At 45.1% G+C, this 24,607-nt stretch overlaps 1 protein-coding gene across 4 annotated transcripts; it reads left to right on the forward strand.

Annotated features, from left to right (window-relative positions):
* The first annotated feature begins 353 nt into the window (after window positions 1–353).
* On the forward strand, window positions 354–23,772 carry SLC39A13 (solute carrier family 39 member 13). 4 transcript variants are annotated; one of them, XM_061610987.1, is made up of 10 exons: window positions 354–462; window positions 10,738–11,037; window positions 12,107–12,220; window positions 14,378–14,499; window positions 15,568–15,720; window positions 16,441–16,530; window positions 16,956–17,006; window positions 17,584–17,716; window positions 17,848–17,947; window positions 19,503–23,770. In XM_061610987.1, exons 2-10 carry the CDS (start codon window positions 10,767–10,769, stop codon window positions 19,576–19,578), a joined length of 1,110 nt encoding a protein of 369 aa, XP_061466971.1. In that variant the 5' UTR covers window positions 354–462; window positions 10,738–10,766; the 3' UTR covers window positions 19,579–23,770. The 4 variants fall into 4 exon arrangements, with proteins under 4 accessions (XP_061466971.1, XP_061466974.1, XP_061466972.1 ...); XM_061610988.1 differs by lacking the exon at window positions 354–462 and adding an exon at window positions 1,521–1,603 and having other exon boundaries at window positions 19,503–23,771; XM_061610989.1 differs by lacking the exon at window positions 354–462 and adding an exon at window positions 8,379–8,403 and having other exon boundaries at window positions 19,503–23,771.
* Window positions 23,773–24,607: the final 835 nt, after the last annotated feature.

Here is a 24,607-nt window from a genome sequence, read left to right on the forward strand (position 1 = left end):
GCTGGGGAAACGACAACAGGGACTAAGCAAATACTGGATGTCCCCTAAAGCCTGGACCAGGCCCTGCGGCGGATAAAATAAACAACTACATTTGCAAACCAAGATATTACAGCGCAACGAACTCCAATACTCTAGCCTTGCATAACTTGTACGGCAGCGTACACCCCTTTTCCGGTCCCCCATTGGGCCCTGACCGGAAATATGTCCTGCCCCCCCCCCGCTCCCTCAGAGTCTCTAAGATGAGGCATGTTTTAACTCTCAGTTCCCCCTTAGCAGATACGTCGGAAGTGGTGCTTATGCTAATGTGTCCGTCCGAGTGGCGGCTTTTGATCAGAGGAGGATGGGACCGACGTGGCTGGGTTTGGGAGGCGGAGCTGAGGCTGAAAGGGCGGGGGCAAGGGAGTCCCGAGTGGAGACGCAGCTGGATGGCAGGGGCGGCCCGGAGCTCCCCGGTGTCACACGGTAATAAATAAACCGGGGCGGCGGGGATCGAGGGTGCTCCTGAGGAGGAAAGAGATCTGTCTCTCCCTTCCATCCTGGGGATTGAGGAGCCCCAACTTTTCTGGGACGGGAGGGGGGAGCGCGGCCGGGGCTTAGAGTAGGGTAGAAGAGAAGAGGAGAATATAGAGAAGGCGCAAGTGGTACCTTGTGCCAGGGTAGCCGCAACAACAAAAACAACATCCGGCATTTAAACGGGAGTATCCCTTACAACCCAGGAGTTACTTGATGTCCCTGGGGAAGTCGGCTCTTCGTCCGCTTTGACCTTTAATTCTTTGCAACTGTTGCATTTAGCTTTGTTGTCTTTGCCGTTAATTCTTTCTCTCTCAGTATTAAATCCTGGGTTTTTGAGTTGTTGTGACAGTGAGTTTCCTAGACTCGGTATGGCATGCTGAGATAAGGCATTTCATTTTATCTATTTCCGATCGGTGGTTGATGGGATCCCTCACAAGGAGCACTAGTGACCGTTGATATCCAAACACGTTGGTGTCATAATTTGATTTTCAGATGGAGAATAGCACACAGCCCCAACATAGTCAGAGTTCTGATCCGTATCACGCACCTGCAGACAGTGTGCTAACGTGTCTAATGAACCTTGCATGGATCCCATTTTATTTTGTCAGGAGAGGTTTCGCCAATAGCAACCAGGGTCTAATAGACTCTGTTTGGCCCAATCCTGTGCATGTTTACTTGGAAATTATTTTGTGGGGTTTACTCCCATAGTAATTATGCATAGGACTGCAGTCTTAGACTTTGTGCCTCTTAATAAAGAGGTCCTTATTTTAATAAAGGAGTTGTATTTTACATTAGTGGAAGTGATTTTAGCATGTTAGCTGGCTGTTTGGACAAATTAATGTGAGAGAGGGATTTCAAAGACAAAATAATGGCTTGGCACATAGAGGCACCTGCAATAGGGATGAATACGAGTGGATTCTACCTGGCAGAAGTTTTAAAAATTTTGGTCCCCCAGAATTGGGCCTTGTCAGAGTACTTGGATAGGCAGAAACAAGTGAGTATTGTGGCACCTTAAATGCATACAGATGCCCAGTGGAATTCTGAGGTCTGCTCAGAAATAAATCCCGTTTTCAACAAGACTTATTTGCAGGTAAGTTTATATAGGATTGCAGGTTTTCTCCATAGCAGGGGTGAGGAACATGTGATCTTCCAGGTCTTCTTGGACTGCAATTCCCTGGCCAGCATGACCAGTTGTCAGAGGTTATGGGAGCTGTAGCTCAACAACATCTGGAGGGCCAGAGGTCACTCACCCATGTATTATAGTACAAATCTTTATGGCCTGAAATTCACTTCATCAGATGCATAAAGTTGTTATCCTCATTTGGCAGGTAAAATATATAGGTATATCGATGGAAGGAATGTAAAAGTGGGATCAAAGGGCAATGAAATGCAAAAAGTCTGGCAAGTCTGTTAAAGCTGTAATGCATGCATGATAAGCACAGTGATCCATTCAACAATAATCTGTTATTGGTGATATCCCGATCATCCTAGCTGTGCTAAGTTAATTACCACCTGTAGTGGGTCAGGAAACTGGGATAGGCAGAATTGATCTGGTGCAGAGTAGTTAATGTCTCACAAGTAGTATATCTTCACTTAAGGACTACAGTATTTGCAGAGGGCAATGAAAAACAAATGCTAATGACTTGCTGTGATTCACTGTGACTGTTCAATAGGGAAGTTGCTTGGTAAGATTTTTAAAAATACAGTGGGATATCTGCATTGAGGCTAAGTAAGGACATGTGCTGCTGAAAGGTCTGTGACTATCTGTATCTCCAGGGAGGTTGTATAATACTGATGGGCCAATGCAGTGGAACTGTTTTAAATTATGACAGGTATATGACTTGATTCTCTTTCAATCAGAAGCAAGTTCACCTGTCATTGGCCTCATTGTGTTCTAAGAAGTGGAGTGTGCTCCTTATGGCTGGTGGTGTTTACTCGATACTTGTGGAGTACTGTGGCCTAACATAAAGGGGGGGGGTGTCACTGAAGTTTATGAAATTATGAATGGTATGGAGAAAATTCATGGAAACTCCCTACCATAATGCTAGAATTTTGGTCCTCCCATAGAAATTATTAGATTCAGGTCAGATGCCATAAAATGCTTCTTCTCTCAGCACATAATTGATGGAATTCACTGCCACAGCATGTGATAATGGCCACAGCATGTGATAATGGCCACTACCTGTGATGGCTCTAAAAGGGGGTAGAGGAATTCGTGGAGGGCAGGACTATCAATGGCGACTAGTAACATTAGGTGCCAAAAACATTATCAAAAGAGCAGTTCAGAGAGAGGGGAGGGCCTTCTCCTCTTTTAGTGGTTGTTGCATAGGTTTAGAAAATGCCTCTTCTAAACTGCTAGCTGCATTTTTGTTCACTAAGGTGAATTCTTAGATGATGTCTCCACCTGCTGAATAATTCCACATTAATAATAGAGCAGCTGACTGAGCATTTCTTCTGTGACAAGGCTGTGTGTTGCTGTGATTTTGTGGGAGTGCAGAAGAAGCACAGAATGTGGTATTAGGTGCAGAATCCACCTTCTTCTCAGCTTTCATTTAAGTTTCTAGTCCTAGCAAACACTCATAAGATTTAGCCATAAGGTTTCCAGTGGCTGGTTTTCAGTGCCCTGCACAGCCCTTTGCCCTTCTCTGTGACCTGTGGAACCAGAATAAATGATGAAAAATAGAAAATGTTGAAGAGCAAATGATGCAAAAGTAAGAAAGTGTTGCTGTGCATGGTGCAGAATCTGGATTGTTTGGGGTGTTGAATTTTATTTTTATTTTTCAGCATAGAGGTCCACAGAGTCTTATCTATGGATGGCCTGTGCTGCTGGTGGCTCTAGGCACAAAGGTGCTTTTTGAGAATTCCATGATGATTTGGGTCTTGAGGAAGCATGCTGGGTATGGACTCCATGGGTGGACAAATTTTTTACAATGACCTACCCCACAATGCAGTTGTGTATACCTTAATAAGAACTGTAGCACCGTGCAAAGTTAGAAGATAAAATCATGATAATAAATTTAATCTTTATCTAATATACATTTGACAGGAGCTTGTCTCCATAGGAATAGAAGAGGGTTATTTATTTAATATAGTTCTGTCCCTGCCTTTCTTCCATCATGGAACCATTACATCGGAAAGGGATTCCTAGGCAGTCTTCCATCCAGGCAGTGGTCCAACTACTTAGCATCAGACTATGCCTTGATTCTCAATGGGTCCCTCTTTGGTAGAGATACTGAATGGGATATCCTGAGTCAGGAGATGCTCCAAATCTCGCAGTGGTAGAATCAGCGTGTCTGGAAACGGTGAAGCTTTGTAGCTGTTGGCAGAAAGTCAGGTTTTCCAGTAGGATTCCAGGCGTCTGCTGCTGCTGCTGCTGCTGCTGCTGCTGCTGCTGCTGCTGCTGCTGCTGCTGCTGCTGCTGCTGCTGCTGCTGCTGCTGCTGCTGCTGCTGCTGCTGCTGCTGCTGCTGCTGCTGCACCCATAAAACAGCCCTGGAAGAGAGTTTGCTTGTTGCTGTTTCCGTGGGAATAAGCTGACATTTTGTCTGGACTTACTGGCATAATTAGAGCCTTGGGCTTCCAGCAGAATATACCTATAATTTGTTCTTTAAGAGTGGCATCATGGTAGGATACTAGGCTGGAAAAAGTGTTGGAACAGTGTGGTCAGCAAAAGGGTACAGTAAAGCTGCTGGCTGTTAGGGGAAGAGGCGGGAGCAATAGAAACTGCTGCTCAGAGCTTACTGGATGGAGAGCTGAGCTGGACTTTCCAGGTACATTGGATAAAGGACATTTCAGTTCTAGAACAGACTGGAAATCTCTTGCAGGGGAGATTCAGCAGTTTCAGAAACATTCTGGTCTGTTTCTCTCTTTTCCATCTCTCTTTTTTGGACTTGGTGTAAGTTTATATTTTGAGTAGCATTGGCTACAGCGTGCTATCTGAGAGAGTGGTGTGGGTTTAGTTCTCTTGGCTAGAGAGACATACAGACTTTTCATTGTTTTAACAACAATCCTAAGGGTGTTTAATCAAAAATAAGCATGTTTCGGATAGCAACTCAGGTCATCTACATGTACCTTATGAAAAGTGTTGTTTTGTATTTCTCCTGGACCAGTTTTGTTGTTTTTCCTGTGGTATGCCTGTTCTTTCTGACCTGGAAAAAATATTTGGTGCATCATTCATCCCCCATTCTCTATTGCAGGAGCAGTTTGGATAAGATGCCTCTAGGGAACACAGATCTTCTCCAGCAAGCACTCTGCTCTCCTCTGAGACGAGCGCTGCTTCTAATACTCCAAAATAGAATGTGCTCTGAGCCAAGCTTTTCTTTTTAATGTGCAGGTCATGACTTCAATCCTAGTTCCGAGGAATTATGAAAGGGTCACAAGGCCAGATGTTTTTTGAATTAAAGCTGTTTTCCTGGGTTGCCATAGACTGAGTTTTGTTCCAGAGGGTTTTTTAAGAGATGGTTCACCCATTTATGTATATGGCACTTGCTTTCTTGACACTTTATGGACTCATCCATACTTCTATTTAATCTGTAAGACCCTTGTGTCTTCCTTAGTTCACCCTTGTCCATATGACATTCTCCCCCAATCACTGCCTTCCCACACTCTCCCCTCCCTTAATCCAGATTTTCTCATACCAGGTATACTCTGAACAAGAGAGAGAGTGATTACAATCCATTGCTAAGGAGAGAGCCTGGTTACTTTGACCTGCTGTTTTCCGTATGGGTGGTTCTGACTCCACCTCCTTCCATGACTCCTGCTTTTGTTGGGTTCCCATTGCCTCCCCTTCTCCCTTTGTTTCCTGAACCAAAACACAATGAGATAGGGAGAAAGCAGTATCTCAGGGGCTGTCTTCTCTTGCTCCCCCCCACTTTTTGCTGATGTGTGCGATGACCCACTATGTGCTGAGAGGGGGAGTTTGTAAACAAGTCAAATATACTTTGTGGAGTCATGGAAGGAGGGGTGGTGAGGGCAGAGGCAGGCAAACAGCTAAAGAGCAAAGCACTCAAAACAGGACACAGCTACAGGTATGGATGGGGAAGTAGTTTGATTCGAGTATGACGAATCAAGTTCGGACTACCAGGGACAATACAGAAGAAGGAAAACATGGATTTTTAGCTATTTTACATGACAGTACGGACAAGCCTTTAGACTCATAGCTAAGCTCATTTACTCTGTTGATAATCATTGTGTTTGAGTTGTTGTGAGGGACTATGAAAGTTCTGTCCACCGTGCCTAATCTGTGGTGATTCACTCATGCGTATATGTTGTCACTTTGGATGAACATGCATGTGTAAACTGGCTGTGAGTTGTATGTGTGTAATTCAAGGCTGGAGTGCCTGTTACAATTGCAGAATGGATGCCTTATCTTTTGTGCTGCCCCCCATTGCTCAAGCACCATAGGGATGTAGCCAAAAATGCTCCCCCATGATAAATGTCCTCTGTTCCAGTTGAACTTACTTACTGCCCCTGCTTCAAATTCATAAAAATTGCTAGGAGCAGTATGGAGGCTCATCATGATGATGGAGTTCCTGGCAGAAGGTAGTTCTATACAGGGGTAGTTCTAGCATTGTTGGGCACCTGCTGAGGCCCACAACCCAGTGAAGGCCCACTTTCCACCCTCTGGAGGTTCCTGGCCCTTCCCCATCTCTCCCTTGCTGTTGCTGTCTGTTCATCTGCCCTCTCCAAGCATGTAAGCAATGAGAAGAGTGAGGTAATGAAGCAGCATCCTCTACTTCCTTTGTGTGCTCTCTTTCTCTCTCTCTTTGGCTGTTCAGATTGCACGCAGAGAGACAGCGTGTGGGCAGTGGTGTCTTGGAAAAGAGGAAGGTGGCCCATAGAGAGGAGGACTCACTTAGGGTCCCCCAAAACCTGGATTATAGATGGTTGTAGGTTTGGAGATCACTTGTTTTTTGGTGATACCCTCATAGCAAGTAACCTATACTCTGGCTCATAATTCCTAATAGTTAATAGGCAAACACCTAGGAAAGGGATGGGGAACATGTGGCCCTCCTGATGTTGTTGGACTGCAACTCCCATCAGCCCCAGCTAGCATGGCCAATAGGCAGGGATGATGGGAGCTGTAGTCCAGCATCATCTGGAGGGCCACAGGTTTCCCATCTCTGATCTAGGGGCATATCAACACGGATCTTCCCATATTTGCCAATTGAGAATATAAACTATTTTGCTGCATTTGACCAAAGGTCCCTCTAGTTCTGTGCTCTGTCTGCTAGCCAGATACTTTGGGAAAACTCACAGGCCAGCCATGAACATGATAGAAATCTTTTGATACTTGTTCCCAACACCCGGCAATCCAGTTTATTCCTTTTGAAAATGGAACTTCCTTTGGAGCTGTTATGACTAATGGCCATTGACTGAGATCCTCCACCGTGACTTTGTTAAATCTTTTTATAAACAGGTATTTTCCTGGAGAAGTCTAAGTTGTGGTAGCTAAAAATAATACTTCCCTGTTCCGTTTGACTGCTAGACAAGTAATATATGTGTGGCAGTGGGGAGGGGGGGGATAGTCCCAGGGAGGGAAAAGGGTCTGATGGCTTGTGGGGAAGTCCATCCCACCTTGAGTGCTGCAGAGTGCATTGCCTATGCTTGTTTGGCTTTGTTTCACCCTTATGTCATGCAGCGAACATGGGACCTCTTACTGTCTGAACACCTGGTGCCACATGGCTTGCAGAGATCAGATGTGCTGACTTAGGGGAACGGTGGTAGCTTAGTGGTAGAGCATGTGTTTTGCATGCACAAGGTCCCAGGTTCAGTCTCTAGCATCTCCAGGAGAGCTGGGGAAAAACCTATTTTCTGAACCCCTGGAGAGTTGCTGCTAGTCAGTGAGTAGACAATATTGAACTAGATAGATGAGGATATGATAGATTCCTAGGTTCCTATGGGCACAAAAGCTACCCCAAAGTATCACTTCCAGGTTCTTCCTGGGATGATATTATATTATCAGACAAGGGATCTTTGGAGACCCTATGTTAGATTGAGTTGTTTGCCATAGGTTCCCAAAATTAGTTGGCCCTGACGTAAGTAAGGGAGCCCTATTGCCTCTTCTTCCCCACCATCCCTCAATGTTTCCCCAAGCTTTCTTCACATCTTTAGCTCCCTGGAACTCTTAGGAAATTGCCTTAACTCTGTGGTTTGTCAATCAGCCTTGCAAGCAAGTGCGCAAGAGTTACTAGTCCACAAATATGTTTCCTTGCCTGCTTGCCCACATGTCCTATGTTTGCCAGATGTGCATAGCCTGAAAAAGAGACCTCTTTTCCAAAAGGATCACCTGATTGTGATTACTTTATACCCCAGGCAAGTGCTTATTTTACAAGCCTTTCTGAAATCACTGGCGCCAGTGGTGTGCAGTGGATAAGCAAAACCTGAGATCAAATCTCTATTCAGCCTTGTGGCTCACTAGGAAGTGTTGGAACAGTCATCGTCACCACAGTCATTCATTTTTGCTCTCGGGTGATTACCATCCCACAAAGGGTAGAACAGGGTCGAGCCAGTTGGCCCCTCCCACACATCTCCACCATCTTTCTGTGTAGCCCCTCACATGTTGACTCCCCATGCAGTTAAGAACCCTTAAGAAGATCAAGGTTCTAAATCTCGTGGCGGGGAACCTGCACAAGGAGGGCAGGCTTCCCAATGCAGAAGTTCAGTCTCCAACAAATTGGGGACTGTAGGAACAGTGCCGGAGATGTGTGGGAGCAGGGGAGGCCAATGGACTCACACCCTTGTATGATGGGAATTGCAGAGAATATGCCTTGTGTCTTGTCTCAGTCTATCTCACAGGGGTTGCTGTGAATGCGGAATGGGAGGAAAACCTGTGTTTGCCACCCTTAGCTCCTTGGAGGAATGGGAGAGAGAGAGGCATTGCCAGCATTAGGTATGGGGGGGCTGGGATGTAGGATACAACACTGACAAGGAAGGGAAGGGATGGATGTGTGAGGCTGGAGAGGGGAGGGCCATAGCTCTTTGGTCGAGCACATGCTTTGCATGCAAGACTTCCTGGGATTAATCCCGGGAACTCAAGCCAAGAGTATCTCGGGTTACTGAAAATGTTAACTGCCTCTATAAGAGAGAGAGGGGGGATAAAAATACCACCAGTGAGTAACTACAAAGCAAATGCAGGTCTGGAAACCTGGAGAACTGCTGCCAAGTAGACAGTGCTGGGCTAGATGACCTGATATAAGGCAGCTTCCTCTGTTCTAGGTGCAGAGCCAGCACCTTTTTTTGCTCGCTTATCCCAGCCGTAGGGCTTGAAATGACTGGGCTGTCGTTTCTGAGTGGCTGCTCTAGGCAGAAACCAGGTGACTTCCCAAACTTGTTTCCTGGTCACAAGGTGCCTTGGGTATACATAAGGGTGCATAAGGGTGGGACAGAGCATACATTGTGGGATTTGCAGCTGCCTGGCTCTCTCGCAACACTAGAAACCTGGTGCATAGATGGGGCAAGCAGAGGAAGAAGTTAAATCCTGAACAGATTTTTAAAAAAGCATTCATGGTGGTAAATCACCATACTTGTGGTGCCAGGTGGAGCTCACAATATATCTGAGCACCGGGAGCATGGCTTAACTTAATTTATTACATTGATCCTGCCTTTACATAATACTGCTTTATTATATTTATTCTGCCTTTCCTCTGAGGAGCTCAAGGCAGCATATTTGGTTGAGATATGGTCACACATTGAGCTTCATGGCTAAATGGGGATTTGATTGCGGGTTTCCTCAGGCAAAATCCAATACCCCCTAATCTCGTACATCACATATAATTTTGATATCTGCAGAAGCCATTGACTCTGGGGCTAGTTTGTCATAACTATTTTGATGGGTTTCCAGTTATTGTGGTGGTCTGGTCTTCATTCGTTGCCATGTTATGTCAAGCCACCCATGGTGAACTGCTCAGGTTGTCACTTCACCTCAGATTCCACTTATCAGCACAGATACTCAGTTTGTTAGCACAGGTGTGTCTGCTTGGAATAGGTGGGGAGCCTTTTTTGGTGTGACTGGGCCACATTGTCAGTTTAAAATGGGCCAGCAGGATACACCAGAAAAATCCTACCTACTCAAAAAGTGTACTCTCTCTCTCTCTCATATATACACACCCCTCTCTCTCTCACCCCCCTCTCTCTCACCCCCCCCTCTCTCTCTCTCGCGTGCGCGCTCTCTCTCGCGTGCGCGCTCTCTCTCGCGTGCGCGCTCTCTCTCGCGTGCGCGCTCTCTCTCGCGCGCGCGCTCTCTCTCGCGCGCTCTCTCTCTCTCGCGCGCTCTCTCTCTCTCGCGCTCTCTCTCTCGCGCGCGCTCTCTCTCTCGCGCGCTCTCTCTCTCTCGCGCTCGCTCTCTCTCTCGCGCTCTCTCTCTCTCGCGCGCGCGCGCTCTCTTGCACGCACAGTATCTCTCTCGCGCGCGCTCTCTTGCACGCACAGTATCTCTCATGCATGCACTTTCTCTCACACATGCGCACTCGCTCTCACATGCACACTCTTGCGCACACTCTCTTGCGCGTACTCTTGCGCACACTCTCTTGCGCGTACTCTTGCGCACACTCTCTTGCGCGTACTCTTGCGCACACTCTCTTGCGCGTACTCTTGCGCACACTCTCTTGCGCACACTCTCTTGCGCACACTCTCTTGCGCATACTCTTGCGCATACTCTTGCGCGTACTCTTGCGCATACTCTTGCGCGTACTCTTGTGCGTACTCTTGCGCGTACTCTTGCGCGTACTCTTGCGCGTACTCTTGCGCGTACTCTTGCGCGTACTCTTGCGCACTCTCTGTCACTCTCTGTTGCGCGTGCACACTCTCACACACATACATACTCTCTCACACACTCACATGCTCAGTAGATATGTGAACCTTCTCTTTTTGGACTGGTTCTGTTGCACAGCCCCAATGTGATGAAAGTGAGGCTCAATCACAGAAAAGGGATGGGTGAGACCTATGGTGATGCCTCTTTTTCGAAATATGGGGATCCCACATACAAGAACAAGGAGATACCCAGGAGTTGCAGGGACTTCTCACCTTATGGTGGGATTTCCCTTTTTGGAAAAACAAAAAAGAAGAAGAAGCGTAAGTCATCCTTCCTCCCCCTGAAATCAAAAATGGGAAGATTGAATCAGGTGGAATAAATATCTTGAAAGGATGACTTGTCTCAAGGGGGTTAGGGAGAGTAGCCTGAAGGGTCTTAGGCATGGACTGCTCATCTTTTCTCTCTTCCTTGCAGGGAATACCCAGCCAAGCTGAGGCACAGTGATGATGGGGGGAAGACTGTTCCTCCATGGAACTCTCTCTTTCTTGTTGCTTATTGTTGCCTGCCAGGCCCATGAACTTCCATTGAGCCAGGCTGCCAATGGGGCTATTCCCCTGTGTGAAAAGGAGGCCGAGTCCTGGGGATCCATATTCAATGAGGAGCGCTTGGATGCTTGGATCTGTTCTCTGATTGGTTCGGTTATGGTTGGACTGAGCGGGGTCCTTCCCCTGCTGGTAATTCCTCTCAAGACGGGAGCAGCTCTTAAGTTGGAAGGTAGGTCAGCCTCTTGATATAGTCTCTCTAATGATCCCTGCTTTCTTTTCTGGCTGAACCTCTCCGTGAGGTCGCACAGATGCAAGAGCTGGGATCCTGCTTTTGACTAAGAAATGCTGCCTGCTGAAATAACAGGAGTAATATATTTTTGTCAAGTCATCCTATTAAGCAAGGTGGGTAGGGTCACAGCTAAATTTAGGATGTTGAGCATGCACTAGCGTATATTCGAAAAGAGGACCTTCACCTCCTTGTACTTGTCAGAGTAAACCAAATTTCACACCACAAGGAGTACAATTGTGTGTCTTGCATAGATGATGCCAATGAAGCAAATAAGCATATGTGTGAGAATATTGTATCCTTTCCTTTCTACTAGCCATGTGAAAGGGCAAAGCATTTGGCCATGTGTGGGGAACCTTTGGTCCTCCAAATGTTGCTGAATACAAGTCCCAGAATTTTTGGCTATTGGCCATGCTTGCTGGGGCTGATGGGTGTTGGAAGGTGATAGGTTCCCCACACCTGCATTAGGCCCAATAATGAAGCCCTATTTACTAGCCATTAAAAATCGTATTGGAAATGCCTCTTTTCAAATTCACCAGGCATTGCTCACACATTCTCAAGCTTATCTCTGCATTCATAAGGGCTAGAAACTTACATGCACATAAGTTTCTAGCCCATGTACATACATTCAGACACACAGACTGAAAGCAGGATATTGACTTTATACAAAGTTGTGTGGTGTTTGCTTGGATCGGTGGAATACAAATGTTCCTTCTCTCTTCCCAAGACACCAACCACAGACAATCTTGCCTTCTCCTGTTGGCCCTGATATAGATGGCATGAGCTCCCTGAGTTTGAAACTAATCCAGTGGGTCCTGTTGGCAGAAATAATTTAGTAGTTGTTACAACTGGCTTCCTAGTTTCAGCATTTTCTTGGAAGCATCCTGGTTAAGTGCTACAGCAACAGACTGGATGCATGGGGGGAGAGTTGACTGTTCTCTTGGTTTCTCACGAGAAACATAGTGGGATGAAATCAAACTCTGTGGTGACTGGCTGCTCTTTGTCTTTACAGAGGGATCCCATCGAATGAAGCAGCTGTTGAGCTTTGCCATTGGTGGACTCCTAGGAAATGTGTTTCTGCACCTTCTCCCAGAGGCCTGGGCCTACACTTGCAGTGCCACTGCAGGTAACACCTGGAACAGTACAAATGGTCTGAGATCTCAGAGGGAACACTAGGCACTGATAGACAAAGCAGGCCCCAAGTCATCTGTTTTCATGTGTCTGCGCAGAACACTGGTAGATTCTGGGATTGGGCTCCATTGTTGCCGTTTCAAAAGGGAAATCTGGATGCCAGGACTTGTTCTCCCTTTGTTTTATGCTTTGGGTGATGATGATGATGATAAAAAACAATAATTTCATTCTCCTTCTAAAGCTATGTCAGAGGATAGTGGGAAATGTGCCCTGTCCCCCTTCCCCAACCTGTGCCTTTAAGATGGTTTTGGAGTGCAGTTTTCATCATCCCTTATTATTGGCCATGTTGGCTGGGGTTGATGGGACCTGTAGTTTAATATCTGGAGGGCACCAGGTTGGGGGAAGTGTCCTAAAGGGAGCTTGTCTATAGATACAATAGAGAAAAAATGGGTGAAAACTAGCACAGCTGTCTTTGCTCCTGAATAACATGTAATTGCCTCGCTGCACTTCTTGATTAATAAAGGGGATGCCTTCTGACCTTGCAGTGCTGCAAAGGACTCCTTATGAGGCCCACCTGCCCTTGTGTTGCTGTCTGCCTTGAGTTTATAGGCGTTGGGCCTACCCTGGGTGACTTTCCCGGAACGTGACTCCGTTTTTCTTGTAAACCTTTATAGGCCTTTTGAATTTCAGGATTCAGGATCTCCCCACCCCCCATGCCTGTCATTCTAACTTGCCCTCAGTCCGTTTGAGCAAAGGGCGTGGAGCTGACGTCAATCCATTTAATCCAAAAGGACATCTTTTGTCCTTGGGCGAAGAACTTTGCCAGGGTGTGGCAGGAAGATGAGTTAGCTTTCCAAAGTAGAGGCTTCATGCCTGTGCATGTGGTTTAGGCAGGCTCAGCTTCAGAATTTGCAACTGTAAGCTTGTGGCTGTAGCCACAGACTATCTATGTCTCTCTGTGCAAGAAATCCCAGTTTTGCTTTCAGAATTGAGCATGCTAAGCCAATGGATTTGCATGTAGCACATCTCCAGCTGGCAGGGTTCACGTTTTCAAGGGATCAACTTTCTGTCACAAGAATTTGATTGGCAGGGAACTGGGTGGGTGAAGGTATCCAGGAAGAGATGGGTGGGCATAGAATGTTGTGCGGTCAGGGAGATGGATAGTAGTAGCTGTAGGCAGAGGGGGGTATATACAAAGCACGGGCACCCTTCATCCTTTGTTGCAGAATCATCTATTTCCAGGACTTTTTTCCTGCAGCAAGTATACATAGAATCGTAGAGTTGGAAGAGGACTTTAAGGCTATCAAGTCCAACCTGCTGTTCAATGCAGGAACCCACGTTACAGCATACCTGACAGGTGGCTGTCCAGCTGCCTCTTGAATGCCTCCAGTGTTGGAGAGCCCACCACCTCCCTATGTAATGGGGTTCCATTGCCATGCCGCTCTAACAGTACTCTTTCTTAAGAACAAAAGAGCCTTGCTGGTCAGTTAGACCCACCAACTCCAGTACTGTTTGCAAGAATAAGCAGCCAGTGCTAGGTAGCCTACTTGAAAATTGGCAAATGATCCACTAGCGGACTGAAATTGTTCGATTGCCCACCACTGCTCTTAAGTGGCAAAGGGCTTTTTGTCTTTGAGCTACACTGCAGCATTTCCTGATGATTCTATGAAGAGAGATGGTAGTTGGTCACTATGCTAACCCTGATCCCTGTCCTAAACCTGTCACTCTAAATGCACTAGCAGCAATGAGTTCATCCATCCTTCCCATGTGTTGTTTACAGGCAATTAGTGCTCTTGATCAGTTTTGCATCACCTATTATAGCTGACATGTGGAAGCACCCTTAAACTCTTTTGGTTTTGTTTTATCAATGGTGTATGCTGAAGAGATGGGCTCTTACTTTACAACAGCCAGTAGGTTTGGCTACATTGATAATACTCTAGCATGTAGCGGTCCCAGGTGTGTGTCTTTTTGCTCTTCTGGAACCCAGTTTGCCCTTATGCCATTGTAGCAATGGTGGTGGTGGGGAGGGTCCTCTGCTTGCTTTTGTTGGTTCGCAGAGCTGAGGGAAAACAGTTTTGGAGGCTCATAAATTTCAGGTATATGTTGCATATTCCCAACTCTACCTTCACCTCTCCCCCCTTCCCCTTTCCAGGAGGAGGACAGAGTTTCCAGCAGCAGAAGCTTCTGGGGCTCTGGGTAATCATCGGTTTGCTGACCTTCCTGAGCCTGCAAAAAATGTTCCCAGACAGTGAAAAGCAAGGAAACTCCAGCTTGGTGAGTGGAGTCTGATAGGGTTGCATGATCCCAGTTCAACTATGACCTGAGATTCCGACTTGCAATCTTGGAGATGCTGCATGAATCCTTTCCCCCCCAGTAGATTCCTTAATGATTCTAGAGGCATGAAATAAACTCATTGTGTGAAGGTCAGCTGGGGATCGATAGGGCTGCATAATGTCCTATGGCAGGGATGGTTAATCTGTGGACCTCCAGATGTTATTCAATTACAGCTCCCATAATCCCTGGCCATTGGCCATGTTGACTGGGGCTGGTTGGAGTCCCCAAACATCTGGCGAGCTGCAGGTTAACCACCCCTGTCCTATGTGGATCTCTCTCTCACACACCCACATCCACACCCAGAGTTCCATGAGCTGTGCTTGCAGGAGATACATTGTGTTCATAATCAGGATTTCCACAATGAATTTCTTCCCCCACTCCCTCTGCACTTGACATACATTTGTACAAATATGGAAATACTTTCTAAATGGTATTTGCATAATCTATTCAAATTACAAAGTGTGAGTTCTTCATGATTTGAGTTTGTGTGTGTGGTTTTAGGTTGGAGTGGGGAGGCTGGGAAGCATATTTGTTTGCTTTCCAATCAACTTGCAGCTCTTTTGCATAAACACAGATGTGAAGGCCCGAAAGAAAAACTGGAAACATTTTGGGGGAAACTTCCCCCCCCATTTTTTCCTAAAAAATTGGGGGGGGGAGAAATTGTTTTCCCACCCCTGTTTTCCCCCCATGCCTTCACATCTCTATGCTTGAGCAAAGTAAATACAGTGCTTGTCTAACTGGTGTGATCAGTAGTTTGCTGACCTTCCTGAGTCTGCAAAAAAACATTCCCAGACAGTGAAAAACAAGGAAGCTCCAGCGTGGTGCGATTTTGCCTAACGAACCACTTTCTGGCTTTCATGTTCATTTTTTTTACTTCCACTTGGAGATTAGCAACTGTGGAGTAGCTATAGTTTTCCCTGAGTGTAGGATAGGACAGTGTGAAGGGACTGAGAGAGGACCACTGTGTAATGGACATGGGAAAAGACCAGCTGCTTCTCCGTGACCTAGGTCAGTGATTCAAAAGCACCTGCCAAAAGGATTCCAAATGGGAGCAGCTTCTCTGGGCAAAAGACAGCCAATCCAGTCCAAAGAAGAAAGGTGGGCACAGCTCAGTGTAATGGTTCTTCTCACTTACCTTCACCACCAGCCCGGAAAATCAAGGTAAACCATTTGCTGATGGGCTTTGGTGGTGGTGATTGGGGGAGGGGTCCAGGGACCAGCGGATAAAATGTGATGTGTCTCTAACAGGGAAATAACTTAAAAGGAAGTTGAAGGACTTCCTAAAAGCAAAGGTGGCAGGCAGTATTCCAAAGAAGAGCCAAAATTCCACTTTTAGATAAGGCATAGTAAGTCAAACTATTGATCCATTTAGCCCAATCTGACCGGCAGCAGCTTGGACGGAGATCTTTCCAAGCCCTACTTAGCTGGAGATGCCAGGAACTGAACCCAGGACCTTGTGCATGCAAAGGACATGCTTTTCCCACTGAGTGATGGTCCCAACTTTCAATACAGAGCTTCTGTGCTCTCTTAAAACTGTGTCATTTTCCAATTGGGGAAGGTAGAGATGGGCCACAGCCACCAAGGAGAGAACCCAGGTGCTTCGTTTCTAATTGACAGGTGACAACCCACCTCTGTGTCTGTTCACCAAAAGAAGGTCACCCACATCTGTTGGATTATTTGAATATGATAGCCACATTAAAGACTGCTATTTACTATGTTATGTGCCTCATGAATCAAACCCGTTATTTCGAAATAAGCGACCTTGAAGATAAAACTAGCATTCTTAGCTTTGTTGTGAAAATGGCCTTTGTGGTCACCTTGCTGTCTTTTGATCATTGGAGGGTTTGATTTTCTTTCTCTTCCTTTTCCCTGCCACCATAGATCAGCGGATACCTCAATCTTTTGGCCAACACAATAGATAATTTCACACATGGCCTGGCAGTGGCGGCCAGTTTTCTGGTTAGCAGAAAGGTAAGTTCCCCTTTTTAGGGGGCCTGTTTGAGCCTCCCCAAATGCTCAGACGTAAGAGGCTGGGGTTAAAAGCAAATATACAAAGAGGGAGCACTTCTGTTGTTTTTTGTACGGCATGTTCATAATACTTTCACTTTAGCAGAAGGTCTGTACATTCTGTAGGAAACAACTACAGATTTTTCCATATTTATCCTTAAAATCCAGCACTGAAAGACCTTGTGGTATTAAAACTTCTACTGACGGCTGTGGGGCTCCAGATATTCTAATTATTTTGAACACTAAAGCCACACTGATCACTGTGCAGGGAGGGTCAGCTTCCCCTTTTTTCACATACAAAAAATCATGAGATGATTCTTGCATTGTTCCACTTGTGGCCCTGTTGAGCTACATGGACTGTCTTAACGAGTTTATGTTGTTGGCTGTAGGTTGGGCTTCTGACCACCATAGCGATCCTTCTGCATGAAATACCCCATGAGGTGAGTGGAGTATATAATGTGCTTGCTGGGAAGTTGAACAGACATTTTATCTGCCTGGGAGGCCAGGACTTTGTTGAAGGAGAGCACGTGTGTGTACACACATAAACTTTCAGTAATATACAAAGCTTTGCAGAGTAACAAAAGCCAAAAAAAAGTCACTGCCCCAAGGATATTACAATCTCAATTTTGACAGTGAATGAAGTGGGTGGGATGGACGGGAGACAAGGGACAAGCAAAAATATTTCCACATCCTTCTGGTTTCTCTCAGCCAAAACGGTGGTGGTTGTGGCAGCAGATGGTGACTGTTCTCTTTGTTCAGAATCCCTTCTCGCCAACCACAATTTGAAAGAGCGTTTTTTCCCCTGTGAGGCTAGAACGTATCAATTAACTTGCTTATACGCTCCTTGTTTGACTTACCCACGTGTTAACTCTGAGGTTTAGGATTAGTTATCTTTTTAGAAAAGGGTTTTGTAGGTAGCAATTCTGACAGTGAGCTAGCAATGCTATACTTTGGGACCACTTTCAGCTTCAGTGTGGTACTTCTGAACTGTTTTCTGTCCCCACTCTGTTTCTGTAGGTCGGAGATTTTGTCATCCTCCTTCGTGCTGGGTTTGATCGCTGGAGTGCAGCCAAGTTGCAGCTGTCCACAGCCCTTGGGGGAGTTCTTGGAGCGAGCTTTGCAATTTGTGCTCAGTCCCCTAAAGGGACAGGTAAGACTTTGAGAATGCAGACGGGATTGGTGAGAGACCTGATACCCATCCTTGTTTTGTCTTCATTTGCCCAAAAACAGTTCTCTTCTGCCACCTCTTGGTCACTGATATGTTTCTCTCCATCCATACAGGGGAAACCATTGCTTGGATTCTCCCATTTACCTCTGGGGGATTTTTATACATAGCCTTGGTAAATGTCGTACCTGATCTTTTAGAGGAGAAGAATCCTTGGTAAGTGTCTTCACTGGGGCTATTTATGTGAAGAAAAGCTTAAATAGGTGAAAAAAGCACACCATGCATGTCTTCTAGGGCAGCGATGAGAAACCTGTCACCCTCCATTACTGGAGTACAATTTTCAACATCCCTGGCTATGCGGGCAGGGGCTGATGGGTGTTGGCGTCTAGGAACATCTGTAGGGCCAGAGGTTTCCCATCCCTGATCTAGGAGCAAAGGATGCTCCTCCATTCCGGTCCCCCATCTCATTCCCTGCCCAGTTTTTTGAAAGTCCCACTATATGTATGCAGATGTCCTGTTTTAAATTTTTCTGGATAAAGGTTATTTAAGACTTTGCAGAGGAATGGTCTTTGGGGTGCACCTATTTGAAATCTCCCCATTCCAAAGAGTTTAATCCTGTCAACCTTCCATCCCTAGTGGATGCTCCCAGTCAGGCCTGCCTCCTAAAGTAGGCTTTCATCCACTAAAGCGTATGCCACTGTCCATCTGTTTGTCTTGGAGGTTCACCAGAACTTTTTGTGTATGTGTGTGCTTATTTGCTGTAACATTCCGAAAAATTATTTAGTTTATTTCTAAAGGTAGCTATCGCGTTCATGGTCATGGCTTCCAACACATAGAAGGCCAACTTAATGGTGTTCTTTGGAGAGGAAAACTGCATTAAACATGAATCCTTTAATCCAGCTTTCCCCAACCTGGGGCCCTCCAGATGTTGTTGGACTCATCAGTGCCCCCAGCCAGCATTGCTAATTGTTGGGATGATGGGAGCTGTAGCCCAATACATCTGGACGGCTGCCACTGCTGAAGAGCATCCATGTTCTGTGGGGCTGCCATGGCTGTTAGTTGGTGCTAGCCACTGGTGCAAAGAAAGCGTCACTGGCTACTACTTAGTTGTTTGTCCACATGCGAGATGTTGATGCTGACTTTCAAGTCTCGAAACAGTGTGAGATCAGAGTCTCTCAGAGAACACCGTTTCTTCTGTAATGAACCTTGCTGTATTTTGAGATGTAGAGAGGGGGCCTTGCCGGTGAAAGTTAGTCTCAGCATCTTTCTCCCCTGCCGACTTCCTTATGGAACGGTCTCTGTTGGGACACTCAAGAGCCTGGTTCTTTTGGTGAATTTTAGAAAACAAACCCAAACCTGTTTGTTTCTTTTGCTAGATTTTGGGGCGTGTTTTTTTTCCACTGCCGTTGCTGCTGATTGTACTATGCTTCATGCTGTGATAGGAACGTGCTCTACGCCATGTCAGACGCTGGTCCATCGAGCTCAGCAATGTCTCCTCTGTCTAGTAGGGACTCTCCAGTTTCAGACAGGGTCTTTCTCCGCCCTTCCTGGAGATGCTGGGGACTTCCTACAAGCAAGGCATCTGGTCTGCCCTTAAGCCATTTGTTACACTGTTTCTTACAATGGCCATATTGTTTTGACAACATGTTGTTATAAGCTACCTTGAGGGTCCCAGGAGGTATAAAAATGGTGGTGGTGGTGGGAACCCAGAGACGTGATCACGCCTGATCATCAGCCCATACTCTCTTCTTGTTACCTTTCCTTTGCCTAGGAACTCCGTGCAACAAGTCCTCCTCCTGTGTACTGGCATCATTGTCATGGTGCTTCTCTCACTCATTACCGAATGAGTGGCTCCTGCTCCAGCTGCCTTCTGCTGCTTCCCAAAGCTGCCTTCGTTCTGAACTGTTACAAAGCAATAAGGGACACCATTTTTCTCATTGTCTGCCTGTGGATCTGGCTTGCTGGCACAAGAGGCAAATCGGGGAAGCCTGGTTTTGCTGGACTACTGGACTCCATTTCTTGTTTTTAAAGTGTCACAAACCAGGACTTCTTTTGAGAAGAGAAAGCGGGATGGTTAGGGTTTTTTTTAAAAGGTATGTGTATGTGTTTTTTAAAAATACTTTAAACAAACAAAAAACCAGCAATGAAGAGAGGAGACTGCTTTCAGTGGAATCGACAGTGTTGCCAGTTTGGACTTGATTTGTGCTAGAATTACGTGGGCAAAAATCTAGAGTTGGGTAAAAGGCCAGATTGCCGTGCCAGCAAAGAGACAGAAAGAGTTCTTTTCCATCCCAGGCTCAAAGGCCAAGAAAAAGTGTCCTAAATGACAGCAAAATACTTGGTGGTTTCATATAGGTTGGGAGCAACATCGGAAACTGCAATATGCAGGCTTATGTTTCTCTGTCTGGCCCAATGTTGTCTACTCTGACCAACAGGGGTTCTCTAGGATCTTGGGCATAGAACGTCCTGGTACCCGAGATCCATTTTAAACTAGAGATAGCAGGGATTGAACCCGGGACTTCCTGCATGCAAATTGTAAGTGCTACCACGGAGCTAGGACCTCACCATAAAACTGCTTTCCAAATCTTCTGGGATACGGTCTGCTGTTCCCTCTCCTCAAGTAGTAACTGAAGATCCTGTTGGATTGAACTGGGCCTTTTTTGCAGGGGTTCTTTTGATTTCAGAAGCATTATATTGAAATCGGTATTTACATTGGAAACTTCTGGAAAGGTAGTTTCATACCTGCCTCTGACTAGAACATTATAATATCTGGTTTACAGCTATACATTGGGGAGACTTTCTTGTACTTTTGGGTCATAAGGTACCAACAGCCTGGAAGCAACAGGCTCTGGCACTCTGGATCTGTTGCAGTCTGTGTGCAAGATTTTGCTTTCCTCTTGGCTCACATGGCAGCACTGCTTGCTGGGAGCTGGGCTTGCATTCTTCCATGGTGGATAAGAGAAAACATGCTTGTAGGGAGATGTAGCTAAGCGTACAGAAGGAGAAAAAAGCCACTCTTCACATCTGTTTCTAAGAGTTTGACAGTCCATTTCAAGCTGTTCTCTGCAACCTTTAAGATCTAGAAAGATACTTTACTAAGTAGAGGGAAAAGATTTTCTGCATGTGCAGTTGAGCAAGGCGAAACAAAGAGGAATAATTTCTTATTGCTCAGTGCTAGCACAGATGATAAAAATTAGGGCCACCAAGAAAACTAAAATCAATAACTTCTAGTTTAAAAACATAAGTAAATGTGGCAGGATAGCGTTATTCAAATAGACCTTAAAGTTGTCAGACAGTGAAATAAAACGGCTTCTAAACACAGTAATGATACAGTGTATTTCGAAAGACAGAAGAATAAATGGCTAACCAATTTCTTACAAATAAACTATACTTTCAGTTGCCATACATGTTTTGATTGAGTGCTCCAGAGTACTCTTGAAAAATAAAATTCTCTCTATGTATATATATCTCACAGGCCATTTAGTCATTTGCTCTTCTGTACTTGCTTTTCAATATATTTTATCATTGTCTCTAGAAGCTATGTTGCTTTTTGTAAATAGTTACATTTTGTGTAAAATTTACAGTTTTCTTGGTGGTCCTGACTATTTATAATTAGTGGTTGTGCAATTGTGCATCTGTTTGGGAATTTAGTATGCTTATATTAGAGCATTTCAAAGCTGCCCGACTTGGAGCTGGGCAGGCTCTCTTCTCCCTACGAGCACTCTTCAATATTGTACATCTTTCTCTACCTGGCTGCACCAATTACACAAGCAGCACTGACTTCAGCTGCCTTAAAACAAACAGTAGTTTACACTGCAGCAGCTAAATTGGCATCCTGATGCCAGCAAATAGAGGAGAATTTCTTTTCTTCCGCATTTGCCTTCAAAACCACCATTGGGAGAGAATCAGCACAAGGCTGTGTGCTGTTCTCCACTCCACAGCAGGCAGGCATCTCTTATGATATGGTTGTTTAAGTCAGTAGTATAGATGTGGCTCTAATTACACGTGTGAGGAAGTGTACATGATTTGGTCTTTTTTTGTCTTGACAAGTCTTTCTGTTACAGTCTGAGGATTCCTGTTTTGGGATATTTAAAGGAAAGGTCATATTGCTTTAGTCCTTGAGTTTTGTTATGCTTCGAACATGCCTTCTGAGATATTGCAATCCTCAGATCATTTGTCTGGAGAGTGCCAGTAAAGTCTAAAGGTGGGATGCCACTTGGGACTCTAGATCCTGAGATGGGTTGCATTGTTTATGTACTACTGCATAGCTAGTGGCTCACAGCTCAGTAATGCCGTGGATATGCATTTGATGTGCTACTGAATCTTGGGATGCAAGAACGATCTTTGGGACAATTGCTTGGCTGAAGTCTGCAAAAACTTCAGGAACAACATCCAGTGTTGGGTCACCTTATGTACCATCTATCTCTGCCATTTAAACATCTGTTCCCTGTTGCTTGACAATGAAAACCGATGCTGGTACAGATGATTCTGGGTTATTTTTGTGGCTTTACCTAAAGGCTGCTTGCCTATAGTAGCAATCCAGAGGAAAGTTTCAATTGCATCTCTTCCAGAAAGCAATAACAATGCATCTGATCTGCCTCGTTCTGTCTGTCCTTGGAAAGTTGCCTTTCCTTAACAGCTGCTCTCAGCTGTTAGGCATCCAGCTTTAGAAAATCACTGTTCCAAAAAGACACCCTTCTTACTGCCAGGTATTCTGTGTGATTAATCACCATTAGGCAGTACTGCTCCAGGACCCTGACTGACTACTGTCTGTCTCGCTTCTGCATGGACTAGCAAAGCCCTGGCCTGGAGGAGGTAAAAATGTCATGCAGGGCACAGTACACAATGTATTTTGCCAAGATAATTGTAGCTCTTAAAAATCTGATTGGCATTGGTACTCTGTTGCATACCCAGGATGAGTACACAGAAGCTCGTGTTATTTGCATCAGAATTGGGTTTGGCGTAGGCTGCAAGCCGCAGCAGGAATTTTATGCTCACTGTTTAGGAATGCAAAGTGGGTGACATTGACTCATTAATCTCTCCGAGCTGTTGCTATTGGCCTGTAGCCCAGGCCGCCTGGACTGTGTTTGCAGATCTTGGGAAGCTTCACCTAAAGTGGCCATTCAGGGTCCAAGGGAAGAGGCCTCTCCACTGCATATGGCACCAACTCCAGTGTTACGCACAGGATCGGGGTGGGGGGGAGGGAGAGTACAGTTAATCTCTCCACACTATTTGTCAGTTCAGGAAATGCAGAGAGAATCCAATTTTCTGGCTTTAGTTTGCACTAGCTCTTATGTATTTTCTCTGCATGGAGGCAGTTAGAGATGAAATAAAGAAATTGAGTGTGACCTCTTGTTTATTGGCATGGATGCTGTCACTCTTTTCTTGGGCTCGAGAACATCCCTCACTGAAAAATGACAAATCATGGAAAGAACTATCTCTACCTTTGGTCAGTATTTGGAAGGATTAAAAAAACCCATCTAGTTCAATTTCCTGCTGCCTCAAACTGTAGTGATCTGCATCTCATCCCATTTCTTTCCTTTCCCTTCCCTCCCCAGGGAGAGTATTCATACCACAGTGCACTACAAGTAGAAAATTAGTACCTTCCAGGCAAATGCCCAGAGCATCATGCTAGATCAAACCAAGGTACTATTTATTCTGCAGGACTATTTAATTAACAGTCCTTGTGCAAACAGTTGCCAGCCAGATACCTCTTGAGAAGCCTGCAATAAGATGTGAAGGCAATAGTCCTTATCCCGTTGTTTGTCACTAGCATCTGCTATTCAGAAATATAATGCCTTAGAACATGGAGGTTCTATGTATTCAACATCTATCTTCCTTTAATTTGTCCCATTCCCTTTTAAAGACAGAAACTCCAGCAGGGGAACTAAGCCACAGGGAAATGCAAACAGACCTCCAGAGGAAGTAGCCAATCTAAGCTTGACCCATTTTATCAAGAATATTAATCATCCTGTGAAGCTTTTCTTCTCACCTTGACTCTACGTGGCCAGTCATGTGGCCCTAGAGTATTTGGTTATTTGCATGTAGTGCAACCAATCCAATAAGCTTTTAAAGAATGATGGATGGAACAGTATAGTTTAAATGTTTCTTAACCTTTTTAAACTCATGCTCCCTTCTAGGTAAACTAGGACTAGGTAATCCTATGCCCCCCTTCAAACCTAGCTCCCCTAATTATTTTATTTCAATTTTCAAAATGATTGAAATATGACATTTCAATATCAATAAAATTTTGGACTTAATCAAAATAAATTATATAAAAAAAAATTAAAAATGTGAGAAATCCACATGAAATTTTAAATGTCAAGGATTCAGCTTCAATTATTATTAATGTGAACACTGATGCTGCACGCTTGTCACACTCTTTTGAATTCTGGGCACTGTGGAAGACAGAGCACATTGTATGTCACTATCAACACCCAGTCTGTTGTGATGTTTTGTTTTAATGGCTATAAGAGCAGAAAAATGAGCTTTGGAAAGGTACGTGGATGAAAATGGAATAATGATGTGCACAGCCTGCTCTCCTCTTTGGGGGTATACAGGGAGATATTTCAACCAAAACTTTTTCTAAGTAAATTGTTTAACATCATCTTTGACATTTGAAACAAAAACTCTTTTTGGAGATACTCTGGGAAGGACTGAATGTTAGTGTAAAGGGTTCATTGCAAGCTTCAAGATAATGCTTGTGAGATAATGCCAAAGTACTGTGCACCAGTCATGACGTGTGAATCACATAATAAGCATATGATCTTCTCACCTTCATACTAGTATTTTGGTATTGTTAGTTTATTTATACTGTGCATATTTTTGGAAACACTGATGCCTCCCCTGAGATCTTCATATGCCCCCCTGGCTGAG

This window comes from Rhineura floridana, chromosome 2, assembly GCF_030035675.1.
Source record: "Rhineura floridana isolate rRhiFlo1 chromosome 2, rRhiFlo1.hap2, whole genome shotgun sequence".
NCBI lineage: Eukaryota > Metazoa > Chordata > Lepidosauria > Squamata > Rhineuridae > Rhineura > Rhineura floridana.